The following is a 13,202-nucleotide window of genomic DNA, read 5'->3' as shown; positions in this document are numbered from 1 at the left end:
TAATGCCATGCAATTTAACCTATATATACGTTCTCGAGAATTATTTTCAAAATTAGCAATAACGGTTATATTCGTGGCCCCACTTAAAGAAATGTTTAAAAACAATGATTATACACATATATAAAAATGCAATATGTAATGATCCCTGTCAATATTATCTTATTATCATCCGTCTGTTGAAAACTGTGTTTAATTAAAACATTTATCTTCTGTGTTAGCATAACACCTTAATTTTTTCAAATAAAAAAAAGAACAAAATTGATGATTCTGCACTATATCAATATTCACCAGATTTTTTTCAGAGAAAAAAGCTATTACCATGCAGTTATATAGGACACACGACGTACCCTCTGAAAATTGATCCTTCGAAATAAACTAGAGCAAAGCTCATTTCAAGCAACGATAAGGCCTTTTAGTCGCAAATGAGCCTGCAATATGGCAAAAAAGATTAGATATTATGACGTTGATTCGATGTAAGGTGTATAGAAATACGGTATAATAATCTTCACAGTACACTGTATGTAAATTAATCATTATTTTACAAATATTTATAAAATTATTATATATCACCATTTTTCACAAAATATTCTGACCACATTAATCTCACAAAGAAATTTTATTTAAAAAAAAAACCCAGTCATTTCCTATATACTGGTAATTGAAAAAGTTGTTTTTGGACCTCTGATAATATTTCTCGTGGTATTTCTTAAAGGTATTTAAAAATGAAGACAGAAATAATTTCTCTATTTATTCATGAAGTAGTTTGGATGTACTTCATATAGCAAACTCCTATCTTGTGCTATCTATACCTTGAACATTCATACAAGATAATCAAATATAAGAAATAATTAAGATACATAAATGACTTGCAGTTTGCATACATGTGACTGAAACTTGAGCACAATCTTAAATGTACATACAGTTCATTAACAACAATAACAATTAAACAAGGCTATCCCGCCCCTACGTTCCTTGAGCGTTTTGTTTGTATTGCCTCAGTGCCTGGAGAAACACTGTCTTGGTCTCTTCCATCATCTCACCAAACAATCTAAGATCTTCCTCCTTTGCCTTCAGTGTGCTCTGTAGAGCAGCTTTCAAGGCCTCATTTTCGTCCATTTGAATTTCCAAACTAAAAGAAGGAAAGAAATCAGGTAATCTGGTATTCGGTTTAATTTGTATCGATTCTGGTACGTCATCAATCAAGATTCACATATTCAGTTCTAATTTCAAAATATAATTCAAAAGATGCTGGTTATCATAAAGTGTCTCAGATCACTGGGAAACAGAGAATATCTTACTTCGTTTTGACCTCTTCATAATCCTCATGATCATTCTCTTCAGTCAGACCTGCTGAAAAACTGGCCGAGACATTTGTCATACTACCAGCTCGGCCTCCGAGAACTCGTTTCTTCCCTACTGCAGCTAAAAAAATTATTGATTACTCAAAAAATATATTTGATATTGTAGAGAAAAATTTAAGACTATTCACTGAATTAAAAATCAGGAGACATTAATGAATATCTAAAACTTGATTCTTCTTACCACTCCCTCCTTTACTTGTAGGTCCATTCTCAATCTTATTTTTCCCTGCCTGTTTTTCAAGCAATGCATTTTTACGTCTTTGTTGAACTAGTTCATTTTGGCACTCCAAATACTTTTTAGAATCCTCTTCACATCTTCAAACAATGCCAACATTTAAAATCTTGCATAATTTACCACTGTCATGTTTATGTGTAATAGGGTTTATAAATGACAAAAATTATTTATTATAATTTGTAACATCTGTACTATATTATGCTTCAGTCTTTTCATTTTGGAAATTCTAAATTTGTAATTGGAAAATAATTAGTTTACTCTGAACTACTGAAAGTTGCATTCACATATGTTAGTAATTTCATCTTGACATCTCCCTTCCCTGAATCTTGGTATCAATGTCATTATTCTTTAATTATTGTCAAATTAACGGTCAGATCTGAGAAATACGATTCTTTGATTTATTCACGGTTAGAATTACGGTTTCCTGTCTTCCATATGTGAGCATTGTAAAATTCTGCTTGCTGATGCAAATTTATTTGAACCTTTCAATTAATTCTATTGGTCAGTTTAGGTGAGAGTAGGCGGAGTTGTCAAAGATGAAAAGTGTGTGAGTGAAAATTGTATGTTCTTCTATTTTCTGACCTTTGTTAAATTGAGTTGTACTTTTGTATGTAATATGAAATACTGATTTTCGGACTTAATAAATTTTGGAAATTTTAAAAACGGTATTTATTATTCAACATCAAAGTGAATACGTTACACCACTTAGATAATCAAAACTTTAAAAATCATACTATATTTTAAAATCATTTTCTCCTACATGAGTAAAATATGGTTATAATTTGCACTGGGGGCAAGTTATTTTGATTCTTTATAACTGTAAATTGTTACATCCAATACTACATGTTTAACAATTTTAGGATAGGGGAATTAAACTGAAATATCAGAAAGTGTACCAATTCTTGATTGCTGTTTTTACTGTAACTGTATGTCATTTACGATAGAAATCTAAGCAGACAATAGGTACCTGCTTTGAAGAACTCGCACAAGTTCTGAGAACTTGTCCCTCTCCACCTGAGCTACCTGGTACAAAGTCCTATATTCCTGACACTGAGACTGAAGTTCTGCCAATGCCTGCTTGTCTATATTATTTCTGGAGAATGAAAAAGTAACAGCATTATTAAAAAAACAATAAAAAAAACTTTCCTTTCTACATTGATTCAATGGAAAAAGAGCAAAAAGCACAGTTCAATAAAGAAATTTTTTGTGAGTTTATATTGTTTCTGGGAACATCTATTAATTACATTCATTGTTATTATAACCTAGAAATTGTGAAAACATGATATGCAGGAATGAAGATAATTCTTATCTTAATGTTTAAAAAAACCCAACCCATTTATGGTACTGATAGATCTGAATAGAGTTCTTGCTGACTTACACATGAAATGAGGGGGTCCTGACAGCCCCTGACCTGGACGCCCCCCTCACTGCCTCTTGTGTATTGTTGTCTGCTTTCCTTGACAGTGCACGAGCAGTGTCCACAGTACTGGTTACAGAGGGGCACCTGTCCAGGGCACTGTTGATCACAGGGGGCCGATCACTCATCCTGTGAACAGAGACTTAAATGTGATTGCTGAATCCTACATGTAGTTCATAAACCTTTGTCAGAATCAACTTTGGATCAATTATTTAAAACAAATTCAATACAATACATGCAGTAACAAAACTAAACTTACGAAAGCAATAAAACTAACCAGAATGCTGAAGTTTTATCAAAAGTATGATTTTTTTTACCCAGTGATGAATTTTTTAATATGATCAAAGGAAGGAATATGATCTGGATCAGTACCTGGAGGCTGATGGCGTGTTTGGATCCAGTTGGAAGTCCAGCTGGATGTCCCCACTTCCTGCAGTTTCTGGACGGATTTCATTGAGGGCTGGATGAGCGGATGAGGATGGACGGGAGTCTCTTTGAGAATTCAGTGCAGAGGAAGGAGGCCTTTGGCCTCCTGGCTGAAAGAGCATATTGGCAGAATCTAACTGGGCCCTCTGTAGATGCTGAAAAAGTAAAGAAGAGACATAATATGTGATATACTGGTAGGTATTTTATTAATTACACAATATCTTAACATGAATTGTGAAAGACTGCACTAAGAAGTATCAATCCATATAACAAGCCAATCTAAATCTAGCCGACATTAACCTTCTCTCACAACCTCCATTCAAGATACTTCCATTAGTTCAAGATTTGTATACGTTTTCACTGTTTACATAATTGCTATGAAGTAATGCATCAAAAAGTTCAAAATAGGGCTAAAATGTACACTGACATTGAGTTTGAGTTGCTGAATTTCATCTTCGAGTCTGTGAACTTTGGCCTCCTTCTCAGCTACAATGGACTTTAGCTGCTCCACCACATTATTGTCCTGTTGAGTCTTCATGGACATCTGTTTGAGTTCCTGCTGAGATTTATGTGAGGTTTCTTTCTGTTGGTTTGCTGTCTGCTCAAGTAGCTGCTGTAAGTGACTTTGTTGTTTCTTTATAAAAAAAAAACAGCAAGAAAATTTAGTTACACAATTTAAAAAAAAAGATGCTTTCTTATCTTTAATATCACATATTACAGCTATCGCGTCTATTAATTAAGTGTGCAAATATAATGAAATTGAAATAACTATTTTGTTTATATAATTTTTTTTAACATTTAACAAATACATGTAAATAGCATTTACTTTATTAATGAATTTAAATAAACATTCATTTTGCACAGAAAAAAGCCTTGTGTTAGCACTCTGTATGTGTTACTATGGTAACTACCATTAAAGCCTCAATGAGCTCATCGTCATGGCGCCCTTTGTCAATCAGCGTCTTCATTTGCTCTTTGAAGCCTTTGTTTTGGTTTGCTAGCACACTATTTCTGCAAACAACACATTCAGAACACAAAATAATTAAACACTGGATAAAGCAGTTATAACAAATGGCTTGCATGTCCATGCTGATAAATTAAGCTGCTAAAAATTTACTCAATTTTATAATTTATTTCACTACATATAGATTGCATTAACAGAACATCTGACAGTTAATTTATCCCAAAGTTCATTCAAATCTGAATTCTAAGGGATTTTATCATTGTCCATTGAATATTATTGAGTGAAGCAATATCTTAATTGAAATTAAGCTGCACTGTTTTATAAGTTATTGATGCTTACAAAAACGGAAATTTATTGCAAAAAAAAGCCTGTGAGTAGTGAGACATATGTAAAATGAAACTATCAATACCAAACAAGCTATACATATAACATTAGAGCTGCTTATAAAGACACACAGATAAACATTGATCTGTGGATACCATTAGAGCCTCAATCAATTCATCATCATGGGCACCCTTGTCAAGTAAAACTTTCATGTGACCCTTCAGTGCCTGCATTTCACTAGATATTATTTGATTTCTGAAAATGTCAATTTAAATATGATTGATCTTCTTTTTTTAACTCTTATTAGGATTTGCTTGTAAACGTATGTAATATATATTATCAATGAATACCATATTTTGCATCAGATGTTTTACAAACATTCATTAGAAAAGAAAGTGAGGGGTTTATTTCAACGATAACAGCAATAAACTGGTCATTTATTCTGGCAATTTAAAATTTTTCCAATAAACAAGCATACATGACCTTAATTTTATTGACATTTGCTTTGGCAATTTGGTACAGAGAGAGAAAGAGAGAGAGAGAGAGAGAAAGAGAGAGAGAGAGAGAGAGTTACGACATGAACGTTTGTGGCTGATATGTACTATTTTAAAACTTTCCAACAAAAGAGCATACATTGCCATAAAATAAATTGTCATATTCTGCTTTTGTAATTTGATATCAACTGCCAAATTGGACCAAATTCGCAGCTGTATAGTATTAGAGAGCATGTATATCTGTATGTATACGTATATGTATACACATTTTACCTAGTTTTGGCTGCATCAAGCTTTTTCTTTAAAGCAGCATGATCTTCTTCTAATGCTTTGAGCTCATTTGCAGCTTTCTAAAAATACAAAAGAGGTATAGTGTTTCTTTAAATGGGGTTCATAACATTTAAAAAGTACTTTTTAACCTGAGTAATGCCATAACTTACTTTTCAAAACATTACAAAACTTTGTTTATGAAGTTTATACTAATCTATTAAGTCTGTTGTCATTTGCACACCTCCTGAGATTCTTTCCGTTCTTTCTCGATCTTCCTGAGCTGTTCGCGGTGCTTCTCAACAGCAGTTCTCTGTCGCGCCGAGCTATTCCCGGTACCCAACATTTCCGCCTCTAAATCATACTCCTTCTCTTTCTGTGGCTTCTTTACAGTAATCTCCGACTTTAATTCATCAACCTGTCAATAATTACACAATATTCGTTGTCCATTTATCGTCATGATCAGGCTCCGATATACATTGAACATTTTCTCATGTTTTCCATTATCATTTTAGATATAAAGTTTAAATAATTAATAAAATTTCCATTAATTCCAGGTAAACTAATCTGAACTTTTTTTAAAACAAAAGCGTTAGATCAGAGCATGTATAAAATAACCAAAAAAAGAGTATAGTCATGATCAGGATGACTTGCCTTTTTCTGGAGCATCATGATTTGTTGAGCCCGTCCTTTCCAGTTGGTCTGGTTGTTTAGAATGGACTGAATATTGACATTTTCTCCAACCTCCTGACTGAGCACCTACAAATAGTTGTCACGAACAGTCACTGTATCATTACAGCATAATAATTGAAAGGGAACTATTTTTATAACTGATCATAGAGTTATGCCCCTTATCTATTAATTCTAGTAAACCAGCTAACAAGTGAAAAGCTGTCAATGTGACAGCAAACCGGGTTTTCTTTTATGTGAACTTTATCCATAATCCATGTCAACCCATATCCAGTGAAATGGTGTACCCCTATATGCAATATTTTGCCAAAAAGTGACGAAGTTCAAAAGCTTGTATTTTTTCATAAATTATCAGAAATCAAAATCCTTAAGTAATATGCACACCTCTGATATACCCTATGTACAATTGATCTGCAAAAGAACAACTTCCTATCTTGAAATCTGTAGGAGAAGTTATCCGTACAATGAGGGTACCCTATATGCAATATTTTGCCCAAAAATGACTAAGTTCAAAAGCTGGTATTTTTTTCATAAATTATCAGAAATCAAAATCCTAGCAATATGCACACCTCTGATATATGTACAATTGATCTGCAAAACAACAACTTCCTATCTTGAAAACTGTAGGAGGAGTTATCCGTACAATGAGGGTACCCTTTTGGCAGCCGCCCGACAGCCCGCCCACCCGCCCGCCATTTTCACCATTTTAATAACCGGATTTTTCCTTCGGAAAACCCGGTTAAAAAATCAATGTACAAACATTTATTTGATAAAACTATAACACATACCTTGTGAACCATTTTAAGTTCTTGTTTTAGTAAGGAAGTTTGATTTCTGTATTCAGCCATTTTGTTCTCAGCATACTTTAGTTTGTCTTGCAAAGATTTAACATCCACATAGTCATCCTGCTAAAATTACACAAACAACAAAACATCTTTGATAAAAACTGATCTGAATTTCCCGTTACAATGCACCATGCATAATTGTAGAGTCTACTCTAACATTATTTCAATTTATTAGAATAATGATTACCTTTTCATCTAAAGTGGACCGACTTGTAGCTGAGCTCATCATTGATCGGGTATCCTCAGGAATCTTATTGATCTGAAATATACACATTCAAAATCATTGCAATTCTCTTCTCTATAATACTGGTACTTCCATATAAGTGTCTGTTATGAGCTGAAAGTATATCAAGATGTGACACAAGATATAATGTTTTAGAAAATAATTTCTTTTAACTTCTTTGTTCTTGGGGATCTCCCTCTCCCTACCTGATTCATGTTAAGTCAACTAAAACAAACAATTTGACCCTGAATTTTGTTTATACCTGAGTTTGTAGATCAATGCATTTCTTGCCATATTGCCTGGCTTTTGTTCTTTCAGATTCTAGTTCGGCATTCAGATCACGAACTTTTTTTGATAATTCTACAATTTTTGTAGCTGCTGTTTCATTAGTCACAGCTCCTGCAACTATAGCAAGAAAATGTGCGTTAATTACAAGTACAAACTTCATAATGCTGAAAGACTAAATTACAACCCACTTTGGATGAAATAATTACAGAAAAAATATTGAATGAACCTGTATTATTATTCTATCAACTAAATTACCTCTTGCTTGATCTTCATGCTTCTTCTTAATTTGACGAACTTCAAAGTCTTTTTCACTGAGAAGTTTGTACACTCTTGCATTTTCATCTTTAAGTTCCTATGAAAGTGAAAAGATTTAATGATATAAATGATAAGTTTTAACTTCAAATAAATTAATTTGATTCATGTGTCAGTTAACATGGTTTAGGAAATGTATCACTTGTTAATAAACTGTAAGTAGTACACTGGTATTTTTAATTTGATTTATATGAAAGGATGCAACATAATAAAACACTGATTTTACATCAATTGTAATTTATGTATGGGTATCTAAAAATGCTTCCTTACTCTGATTTGGTCGTTGAGGTGATTCACAAGTTCCTCTGAGACGAAAGAAGATTTAGGAACTGGATCAGCTAACTGTAAATGAAGTGTTTCAAACATATATAACTGGTATCAGTCAAGTAAATGTATAATTTTTGGGGTGCTGACTACTTCCTACAGGGTAATATCAACATATATATAAATGAATAATAATACAACTAATATTCAAAGCTCTATTTTACCATTTTGTTTTCTGAGTGCATTAATTATAATTCATAAAATATTTATCTAAGCTGCAAATGAATTTGACTCACTGTTTAAGCAAAAAATATTTCCTGAATATTCAGTACAAACTTTGGATAGTCATTTGTTGGTTTTTAATTATTATATTCGAGTGTTACACCCTGTAAAGTTTTGTGTTGCATATGAAGCACACAAATATTGTGTTTTATACTGCCCCAAGTGACCGAACTTACAAACATGAATTATGTTTAGATTACACATTTAAAATATCTCAAAAACCAAATTACATGAATTAGATAATCCAAAGTTTTGAAAAATAGCCTAAATACTACTAAAATGTATTGGATTCAGTATATTGAGGTTTCATTGATATTCAATGGTATCAATTTTTGTGGATAAAGTGAAAATCACAGTTTCAAGGATCCGTAAATTCGTGAATAATGACCCTTATCAATATCAAATGTTTATATAGATTGCACTTCAATGAACACTTAATTTCACGAATCAACTTAATATAAAAAAAATCCACGAAAATTGCTATTCAATGAATATTGATGAAACCACTTTTTTCTTATATCGTATTGAGATATTAAGTTTGATCAGCATTTATCCCGAGTGTATCCATCTGTTACTGTATTATAACCACGTCAAAGACAGGACTCCTTACTGCAATTTGAAAATGAATTATTCAGCTCTTAGATACCTTGAGTTCCAAATTGTCTTCGACACCAAAGGCTATGGATGAACTAGTTCTACTGGTGAGACTCGATTTCTCCTTGGCCTTTTCTTCCTTTCTTTGTTTCCGTCTAAGTAATTTTTGTTGTTGCTGTTCTTGTAACAGTAAAAATTGCTGCTTAAGTGTTTCACTGGCGGCTTCTGTGGCCATATTTCAGAGACCGATCATAGAAAAGGCGCGTATGTAGCAATCTGTAGAATAACAAAACGAGAAAATTCGAACGCGCATAGTCTCTAACTCAACATGCTCAATGGTCATCTTCCTTATATTTGGAAAGTAATCAATAGTTTAAAACATAAACACTTTTCCTCAAAAGTATATGAGAATACTTACCATTTGAACCATACGATGATATATTTATGAGACAATAATTATTAATTCCAATAAGATCAGTAAGCTGTCTCTTTTCGCGTAGGTAGCAACAAAACGGAAACAAGGGAATGGCATGTTTAGAATCGCACCGACTTGATCATCGATTTGTGATTGGTCAATTTCATCTTTAAAACAATGCGGGAAATTTAAAATCTAATTTTTATATATTTAAACATTTTGAAAGTCATAAAAAGAACATTTAATTTTAAATTAAATTTCTATTTAAAAATGATACACAATATGTATAGCAATCATAGTATTTTTTTTTCAAATCTTCATGTTTTTATAGTATTTTAAAATATACCCCCCCCCCCTTTTTTAAAAAGTTCAATTTTTTGTGGTATGTTTGATCAATGTGAATGCCCTGGAAGAGTTATGGATGCAATTCATGCCTTAGAAGTAATTTAAAATGCCCCCTGCCATTTTAAAGTAAATTTTTTTGTGTCTATTTGAGATCTTTTGTGACATTTTTACTTCTCAGAAATAATTAAGCGCCTTTGATTGAAAATGATTGAGATCAATGTGAACAATCCTGATAACAAAGACCCATGAATACAATCAATGCACACTTTTGTTTATAATTAAAGGTATTTTAAATGATTTCAATCAGTTCTGTACATAATGAATCAAAGATATGTTTTATATATATTGTAAACAGATTAATTATATATCATTTCTTAAAATAAATATTCATTGTTGTAAAGTATTATTATTATATGTATTGTCAAAAGTATATGTAGCATATAGTTCCCATTTAAAGATTAGAATTCATATGTTTTTCACATCTGAATTTGATTGTAAGATCTTAAACAAACCTTTCCTTTTAATGGTAAATTTTTATTTATTCAGGATTTGCTTTAAAAACACCTTGACAGTGTACTAACAATCTAAGTGAGAAAATCAAAGGATGTCTGATTTTGTGTTACAGCTGATATACTGGAAGGGAAATAGTTTTATTTTTAAAGTTTTAAACAAAAAATTACAATGAATAAAGCTTAGATAAATCACACAATATGAAAGTCTCCCTTCCATTATATACTTTAAACATTTTTACATGAGAAAGTACCATGCAGTAAGCAATTTTTTTTGGCCTTACTGCAGATACTTTTCACTCAATTTCTGAACATCATATATTTTATATCTTAAATTACTGAAATTTACTGTCATTTAATATCTAAAAAAAATTAAAAGCTAAACAAATAAAAAAACACAGAAAATCTTATTCATTGTATCTCTCCTCTTTTCTAAGAAAAATAGCCATTAAATAATAGACATACAATCAAATACAATAGGATTTTCATTTTGACACACTTATACAATTTTGTCATACAAAACGTTTAAGTAACTTAAAAGACAGAAATAAATAGTAACACTGACTAAAAAATTTTTATTTATGAAAAATATTTCCATAGGAGAAACATGATAATTAGCGTCACAATCATTCCTCCATACAAAATGAATTTATCTTGGTAAGTTCTCCTTTCAATGAGTCTCATAACTGTATTTGACAATCCCAGGGTGTTGGCTAAATCTAGTATTTTTCTTTGTGCCCCTTTAAGTGTTAAGCGCTGGGACTTCAAGTTCTCAAGAACACCGTGCCCTGACATAATCATGTTGTCCATCTCTCTGTTGGAGAATGCCAGTCTGTCGTGGTGCTGCACTGCATGGTCTATCTGGATGGCTGTGTCTTGGTCATTGGCGGCAAATGTTCTTGACATTAGTTCCTCACGGTCTCGTTCTTGCTTCTCCAGCATATATCTGATAAAATGAAAATAAATCTGGAGTAAAATCAAGGTGATACTTACATACCCTTAGTTAAATTGCTGCATTAAAGTTTACAGAGGTAAAAAGGGCCAAAATAAAAATATATTTTGTTTGTTTGCAATTGCCTCATGCCACATTGAAATACTGGTACTTCCCGCTGATAAAATGTTTTTTCAATACGGAGAGTATTTTTTTTTTTTTTTACCAAATAATGAATTTTTTATTATTTAAACAAGCAGCAATTCAAAACGAACATTTTTTAAGGACAGCCTATACTCTGTCCCAAAATATTTTGGATTCACGTTTGGCTTAATTGTTTGATATTTATAAATACCTCAGGATTCAAACGATGTTCATTCAAAAGTATGAAAAATTTCCAAGATTTCTCAGTCAAAACGACCCTGTTAGCTTATCAGGTTTCAATACAATGCTAAAAAATGTGATGTCTACGGAGATTTTGCATTGCAGCAAGCCCGGATGATAACGTTGAAATATTGTGCGATGTATTCCGAGTGTATTCCGAATGGAGAAAAGATGTAAACATTCCCCATTATAAATCTCCGTAAGGAATCTGTTTTCGTTCCAGTGAATTTTTCCGAGTGAAAGATGATAATGTGTCAATGAAATTATCTTGGAAAATATCCCTTTCAACTATTTCAATTGCACTTCTTTCACAGGTAAGTGTATTTTTATTAAAAATCGTCCAAATGTGCAGCACAAATATCTTGGGACAGACTATAGCATTTAATTCGATTGCTTGCTTCATGCACAAATCAACATGTAATTCATACTTTTTTTTAAAGCTATAAACATTTAACATTATAAATATTTGTAAAAATACTTAACCACCTTTAAAACACACAATATAAAAACTAAAGTTCATTCATCTCATTAATAACTAACTTTATCTAACACATTTTCCTCTTTAACATTTAACAATCAGTCCTAACTGTTTCTCCTGTTATATTTTAGAGTAAAAACAACTATCTTGACACCTTTTTTGTTGCAGCTGTTTGAGCCCGGCCTGGATATGTTGACAGTCATATTTCAGCTGATCAACTCGTAATTTGGCACTTGCCCTCCTGGTAGGTTGTTCCTTGTTGACTAGAATCGTAAGTCGCTCACAGTTGCTGACTATGATGTCAATCTTGGCTTGAATTTCATTCTCAAACAAGTGAATTCCATCTTTGTCGGTATTCTTGGCTAGTTTCCCTAAATCTCCCTGCACTTCTTGGATAAGCTTGTTTGTGTTTGTGTATAATGACTCCATGGAACTAATTCTGATCAGTAAAATGAAATCAAGAATTAATCTAAACCTATAATTCCAACAAACAAAACATACGTGTCAAATAACAAATGATGTCAAATCTTACAGCTGTCAGTCCAAAATTCACTTCCGCTCTGGTAGATTTTCCTTAAATTGTCCGTAAGATATTTCGTAATTTTCAAAATCATTTTAATATTATGATACTTACACGGTATTCGTTAACATAGTCGAGAATCCCATATTTTGTGACTTAACCCTTTTTATCATTATTATTTTTTTTTAGTATTATAAAACAAAGCTAACGTAAACATAGGGGACGTACTAAAGACCTGAAATACTAATGACCTGAAAGACCTGAAAGACCTGAAATTTTATATAAATGATACTTTTCTAAGATTTTTATCAAATAAATTACTTGTGGGGGTTTAAATCATACTTCCAGGTATAATTTTGTTTAAAAAATATCATAATGACCAGTTATTCATGCAGAAATATGAAAGACCTGAGAATTTGAATTGACCTGAAATTTTCAAATGACCTGAAATTTTAAATGATTGATACATTTCTATGTTCTGTGTCAATATTAATGTCTATTTGTAAGTTTCTATCATATTTCCAGGTATATAAGTGTTAAAATATATCATACTGATCAATTATTTATGCAGGAGTACGAAAGACTTGAAAATTTGAATTGACCTGAAAATTTCAAATGACCTGAAATTGTATAT

At 31.9% G+C, this 13,202-nt stretch overlaps 2 protein-coding genes across 5 annotated transcripts; both read right to left on the bottom strand.

The window, feature by feature from the left end:
• Positions 1-733: 733 nt before the first annotated feature.
• LOC105341487 (coiled-coil domain-containing protein 13) lies at positions 734-9,538 on the bottom strand. Of its 3 annotated transcripts, none has more exons than XM_011448038.4 (18): positions 9,405-9,538; positions 9,039-9,262; positions 8,117-8,188; positions 7,790-7,886; positions 7,509-7,651; positions 7,211-7,282; positions 6,967-7,086; positions 6,143-6,247; positions 5,733-5,906; positions 5,495-5,571; positions 4,883-4,982; positions 3,867-4,073; positions 3,386-3,594; positions 2,975-3,142; positions 2,564-2,689; positions 1,543-1,676; positions 1,299-1,422; positions 734-1,129 (listed from the first exon to the last, which is right to left on the bottom strand). In XM_011448038.4, exons 2-18 carry the CDS (start codon positions 9,219-9,221, stop codon positions 964-966), a joined length of 2,277 nt encoding a protein of 758 aa, XP_011446340.3. In that variant the 5' UTR covers positions 9,222-9,262; positions 9,405-9,538; the 3' UTR covers positions 734-963. The 3 variants fall into 3 exon arrangements, with proteins under 3 accessions (XP_011446340.3, XP_011446341.3, XP_011446339.3); XM_011448039.4 differs by lacking the exon at positions 4,883-4,982 and adding an exon at positions 4,351-4,450 and having other exon boundaries at positions 6,967-7,083; XM_011448037.4 differs by lacking the exon at positions 4,883-4,982 and adding an exon at positions 4,351-4,450 and having other exon boundaries at positions 9,405-9,537.
• Positions 9,539-10,815: 1,277 nt separating this feature from the next.
• LOC105341486 (Golgi SNAP receptor complex member 2) lies at positions 10,816-12,729 on the bottom strand. 2 transcript variants are annotated; one of them, XM_066084278.1, is made up of 3 exons: positions 12,683-12,729; positions 12,203-12,487; positions 10,816-11,201 (listed from the first exon to the last, which is right to left on the bottom strand). In XM_066084278.1, exons 1-3 carry the CDS (start codon positions 12,712-12,714, stop codon positions 10,835-10,837), a joined length of 684 nt encoding a protein of 227 aa, XP_065940350.1. In that variant the 5' UTR covers positions 12,715-12,729; the 3' UTR covers positions 10,816-10,834. The 2 variants fall into 2 exon arrangements, with proteins under 2 accessions (XP_065940350.1, XP_011446338.3); XM_011448036.4 differs by having other exon boundaries at positions 12,581-12,706.
• Between the last annotated feature and the right edge of the window lie 473 nt (positions 12,730-13,202).

This window comes from Magallana gigas, chromosome 5, assembly GCF_963853765.1.
Source record: "Magallana gigas chromosome 5, xbMagGiga1.1, whole genome shotgun sequence".
Taxonomy (NCBI): Eukaryota; Metazoa; Mollusca; class Bivalvia; order Ostreida; family Ostreidae; genus Magallana; species Magallana gigas.
The sequence above is the reverse complement of the archived record's forward strand: the minus strand, read 5'-3'. Positions and strand labels throughout refer to the sequence as shown.

What these genes read in the sequence shown, in the direction of transcription:
- LOC105341487 (XM_011448038.4), bottom strand. Translation starts at nt 9,221, where the DNA reads ATGGCCACAGAAGCCGCCAGTGAAACACTTAAGCAGCAATTTTTACTG. An exon ending in AATTGATTGAGGCTCTAATG is followed by an intron (nt 4,074 to 4,882) that starts GTATCCACAGAT and finishes TTTTTTATAAAG; the next exon opens with AAACAACAAAGTCACTTACA. An exon ending in TACAAGTAAAGGAGGGAGTG is followed by an intron (nt 1,423 to 1,542) that starts GTAAGAAGAATC and finishes TAATTTTTTTAG; the next exon opens with CTGCAGTAGGGAAGAAACGA.
- LOC105341486 (XM_066084278.1), bottom strand. Translation starts at nt 12,714, where the DNA reads ATGGGATTCTCGACTATGTTAACGAATACCGT. An exon ending in ACTATGTTAACGAATACCGT is followed by an intron (nt 12,488 to 12,682) that starts GTAAGTATCATA and finishes TTTACTGATCAG; the next exon opens with AATTAGTTCCATGGAGTCAT. An exon ending in AAACAGCTGCAACAAAAAAG is followed by an intron (nt 11,202 to 12,202) that starts GTGTCAAGATAG and finishes TCATTTTATCAG; the next exon opens with ATATATGCTGGAGAAGCAAG.